Here is a 5,023-nt window from a genome sequence, read left to right on the forward strand (position 1 = left end):
AAATAAATATTTAGTAGCGGTTACTGCCGCTAAATGTTTGTTGTTGAATATCCAATTTTTTGTAGTGTGCCATCAAAACCAAATTATTTTCCCTTCTTTCTCCCCTTGTCATTCGTTACTGAGAAAGAAAATATCAATCACACAAGAAATTTTTTTAAGATGATAGGGATAATAAAGCTATGAGAAATCTTAAGGGTTTATGTGATGAAGAAGGAAAACAGAGAAATATTTATTCATATAGGAATAATCTAGAAACTTGAATTACCGTGAACGAACTTGAATGTAAAGGTTTGAGTTACAAAATGAAAACCAACTTACTTGTTGTAAAAACAAAGAAACAGTATTTTATATAGACAAACTGAATTATAATAGAATCATCTAGAAAACCCCTCTAACAAACTTTTATATAATCTCAACCACCACTAACAAACTAAGTTGCATACAGAACATACTTAGACTTTATAGTACTGGAGTACTACTTCTAATATTGAATTGAGACAATTTACAAACCAACAAACCAAAACATTGTTGTTGTTTATACCCTGCATAAAATATTGTAAACATAATTAATATAAGCAATCAAATTACCAAATGATAACCAAAAAAAAAAAAAAAAACAATTCATATACTTATTGTGTATAGTTTAGAACATTTTTTTTTATCAGAAAGGAGGAGATGTATAGTTTAGAACATTGAAATTAAATAAGATGTGTTAGCTTTTAAATGAGAACAATGTATATTCTATAGTACTGTACTCTTTAAATAAAGTAGTGTTATTCTTGTTTTTGTTGTTATTATTATTTTGCAAAGTGAGCCTAAAATAGATCAGTCGGCGTATACAATTCAAATATTTTCAAGCTCATTTTTTAGATTTGATTTGCACCCCTCCTCTGCGCGTGAGAGAAAGTCTCTATGCTATACAATTCAACATGTCTCTAAAAGGCCCTTTTATATATAGTAGTGAAAACCCACTTCCCAACCAATGTGGAATAAGTGCTTTTACAAAGCCTTTCCACCTTCATTAATTTCCAATTCAAATGGTCTAATTTGAAAATCAATTTCTCATTCATCCATTATTTGTTTTGAGTGTACAATATATCAATTTCTTCATCTTATTACGAACAACATTAATCTACTTTGACCCGACTCAAATCGGAAGTGGACCCCACATATATTTGTACCGCAAAATATCCATTTTAATGCATTTTATGCTAAACATTCTAACAATCCCCACATGAATGAAAATTGATTTTCAAGACGTGGAAAAATGACAAGAATGTGCTCTTCGATCGGTCCCTGCATGCCATAGGTAGGTATTACCCTTTGAACCTTGTCTTGTGAAGATATGTTTACTCTACTGGATGTTCGGTAGAACGCGATATCTTTGAACCGACTGTCATTTGTGCAGACGATGACATATCACACACAGGAACCTTCCAACCTTTGTTCTGTTCTCATGGGTGTGCCCGTTTTGGTCATGGGTCACCGTTCTTGGTTCTGCGTGAGTTTCTAAAGAATTGAACACAATCAATTCTCCTTTGAAGTGACCACACGTCTCTCTCACGTAGGTGATTCTTTCCTAAGTATCCCGAATACTCACACATGTCAACCGAAACTCGAATCATTAAAGCATCAACGTGCTAGCCTCGTGTGGGAGTCACTGTTCTAACGAGAAATGGTAGGGAATCCGGGACCCCTACAATTCATTCCATAATTTAGTTGTCCATTGAACCTAGGTGTCAGCTAGGTTGGGTGTCCACTACAGAACTTTTATTCCATGGGCTTTAAACCAATTCCGGGTGCCAACTTCTCAACAACGTCTTTGCTCAACCCTTTGGTTAATGGATCCTCTATATTATTCTTTGACCTTACGTATTCAACAGAGATAATACCCGTTGTAAGAAGCTGTCTAATGGTATTATGTCTAAGACGTATATATCTAAACTTACCATTATACATATTATTCTGCACCCTTCCAATTGTATCTTGACTATCGCAATAACACATATTCGAGGTACAGGTTTATCCCAACAAGGAATATCCTCAACAAAATGACGTAGACATTTCGCCTCTTCGCAACATTTGTCTAAGGCTATTAGCTTAGATTCCATCATAGATTTGGCTATCACGGTTTGTTTCTAGGATTTCTAAGAAACGACTGCACCGGCTAACGTGAACACGTAGCCACTCGTGGACTTAGAGTCCTTAATATCCTATATCTAATTAGCGCCACTATATCCTTCAAGTACAGCAGGATATGTCATATAGTGCAGTCCCCAGTCACGGGTATACCTCAAGGATCTCAGGACTCACTATTGCCTTCCAGTGCGTATATCTACTTGGTTTACTAACCGCAAAGGCAATATATGACATCTTACAACTCATTAGATATATCAAACTTCCAATAATCCTAGCGTATTCTACTTGAGAAATGCATTCTCCGACATTTTTGGACAGATGGACGTTAGTATCTAACGGTGTCCTAGCCACTTGATAACCATCCTTGTTAAACTTTACAAAGACTTTATTGATATAATGAGATTGGCTTAACACGAGACTATCCGTTCTTCTCATTATTTTAATCCCGATGATTAAATATGCTAAATGAATATCCTTCATGTCAAATCTCGAATTTAACATGTCCTTAATAGATTTGATCATTTAATCGTTACTACCCACGATGAGTATATCATCAAAATATAAACAAAAAATGACATAATTGTTTCTTTAACATAGACATACTTGTCACTTTCGTTTATCTTAAACCTATTGGTTAGCATTGCATAATCAAACTTCTCGTGACACTACTTAGGTACTTGTTTTACAATCATTATAGCTGTGTGGACCATGGTCCACATAGCTGTGTGGATCATACTATTAAATAATGCACATTCAATATAAAAATAATGTACATTCAGTATAAAAATAATGTACATTATATTCAGGGGATATACATTATTTGTGTACTGAATGTACATTATTTTTATAGTATAAAAATAATGTACATTCAGTATAAAAATAATGTACATTTAGTACATTAAAAATGTACATTTTATTATGGTCCACATAGCTGTGTGGACCATAGTCCACACAGTAATTTCCCTTATTTTAAACCATATAACGATTTAACCAATTTATAGACTTTCTTCTATTGGCCCAAAACCACAAAACGCTCAAGTTGTTCCATATAGATTTCTTAATATACCTCGCTATTCAAGAAAGTTGTTTTTACATCCATTTGATGAACATCCAAATTCCGCAGTGCGGCTATGGCAAGTATCATCCTTATCGAATTCATTCCCGTCACGGGAGAATACGAATAGAAGTAATCAAATTGGTCTATTTTGAGAATCAATTTCTCATTCACCAATTATCCATTTTGAGTGTACAATATATAAATTTCTTCGTCTTACAACAAAGAATCCGAATCCACTTTGACCCGAACTAAATCGGAAGTAGACCGCCCATATATTTGTACCACAAAATAGTCACTTTCTGTGCAATTTTATACTAAAAATTTCAACATTTAATTATTATTTAAAAAAAAAGAAAAAAGAGCATTCAGAAAATTAAAGGTGAGGCATACTGTTGAAACTCAATGTTGATAGAATCAGCGAGAGCATCCGCAATAAGTCCGAAGGCCTCGTCGGACAAAACAATGGTGGTGCCGGACGAAGAAGGCGTGGACATGACGCCCGGAGCGTAGTCAACGATCTTGATCTGTATAGTTTGGTTCTTTACGCAAGCTCCGGGCGTTATGGAACTTATACACCCCACCAAGTATTGCCTTCCGCAGGAAGCTCCATTGTCCCATATCCCATCTCCCGCCGCCGCGAACAAATTGCTCGACGGAAACTGAGTCGGATCGCTCCCGAAACACGTCGTTGCTGCATATATAAATATAAATATCAAATTTCGATCTCATCATCCCTGATTCAACTCAGTTTGAGTTTTTGACTGATTATTTCTTCTAAAATTTCAATGTTTAATCATTTCTCGTGTTCATTCATGCATTAATTATATTCAAACTGATTTTTATGCTCTAAAATCTAAATATTTAGACTACTTATATTTAAGTTTGCGTGCGTGGTTACAACGATGACCACGACCACAGCAACCACAATAATAATAGGGGATCGGAATTGAAGAATAACTTACGCGAGTAGGGAGGGCTATAGTGAGCTGCAGTTCCCACATCTGCCTCACAAGCAGGAAAATAAATAGAGTGGAAGAAAAAAATGACAAATATACAGAGGGATCTGCTACTTGTATTCATTTTCTTTTCAGTAAGCTAAGGGAGCGAAATTTAATGTTCTGAAGCTTTGTTCCCTTGGCAATAAGAACGTGGTATATGCTATATATTATAGCGGATTTTGGAGTGGTCTCAATTTTTACTTTTGTCTTTTCAAAAGGTTGAATCTTGAACTCAATGAGCCTCACAAAACATTTAAGATGATGTAAATTACACTAATTCAATGATTCAGTTGGTCACACAATTTTTTGCAAAAACTATAAATTTATACAATCCGGTTGTAATGTTTTTGCATCAAATCATAAAATTAATATATGTATAAATTAATTTGAATTTCACAACTGCAAGATAATTGTCACACAAATTCATAAACTAGCTTATAATAATAATAATAATAATAATAATAATAATAATAATAAAAATGTAATTGAATAAAAAAATTAGTTTATCAAACTTTTCATAAGTGGAGCCGTGTATTATTTAAATGGACAAAGGATGTCACCTTCGAAAATGCCAAGGACCATGTGGTCCAGTGGCATCAAACCCTTCCCTTTATACGGGGGTGGTGTGTTCGAGCCTCGGTGAAAGCAATACTGATTCTTGTGCTTCAAGAGGTTAAGAAAGTAGTTATGAACAGATACTGCATTCTAATAGAGTTAGTAGTATTAAAAAAAAATGTCACCTTCGAAAATTCTTGTAAGGCCACATGGTAGACCATAGTGGAGGACTAAAACGCGCTTAAACCAATCATACTTGGAGTCAATTGGGAAA

The 5,023-nt window shown here is 34.5% G+C and overlaps 1 protein-coding gene across 1 annotated transcript; it reads right to left on the reverse strand.

Annotated features, from left to right (window-relative positions):
• Positions 1-238: 238 nt before the first annotated feature.
• Positions 239-4,312, reverse strand: LOC116000047 (EG45-like domain containing protein). Its single transcript, XM_031240051.1, has 3 exons — positions 4,159-4,312; positions 3,587-3,887; positions 239-542 (listed from the first exon to the last, which is right to left on the reverse strand). The coding sequence occupies exons 1-3, from the start codon at positions 4,274-4,276 to the stop codon at positions 536-538; spliced, it is 426 nt and encodes a 141-aa protein (XP_031095911.1). The 5' UTR covers positions 4,277-4,312; the 3' UTR covers positions 239-535.
• Between the last annotated feature and the right edge of the window lie 711 nt (positions 4,313-5,023).

The sequence above is a fragment of the Ipomoea triloba genome, chromosome 12 (genome assembly GCF_003576645.1).
Source record: "Ipomoea triloba cultivar NCNSP0323 chromosome 12, ASM357664v1".
NCBI classification, from domain to species: domain Eukaryota; kingdom Viridiplantae; phylum Streptophyta; class Magnoliopsida; order Solanales; family Convolvulaceae; genus Ipomoea; species Ipomoea triloba.

Excerpts from the sequence above, each read along its gene's own strand:
- LOC116000047 (XM_031240051.1), bottom strand. The coding sequence starts at position 4,276 with ATGAATACAAGTAGCAGATCCCTCTGTATATTTGTCATTTTTTTCTTC. Across the intron at positions 3,888-4,158 it reads CTATAGCCCTCCCTACTCGC|CAACGACGTGTTTCGGGAGC; the intron begins GTAAGTTATTCT and ends TTATATATGCAG.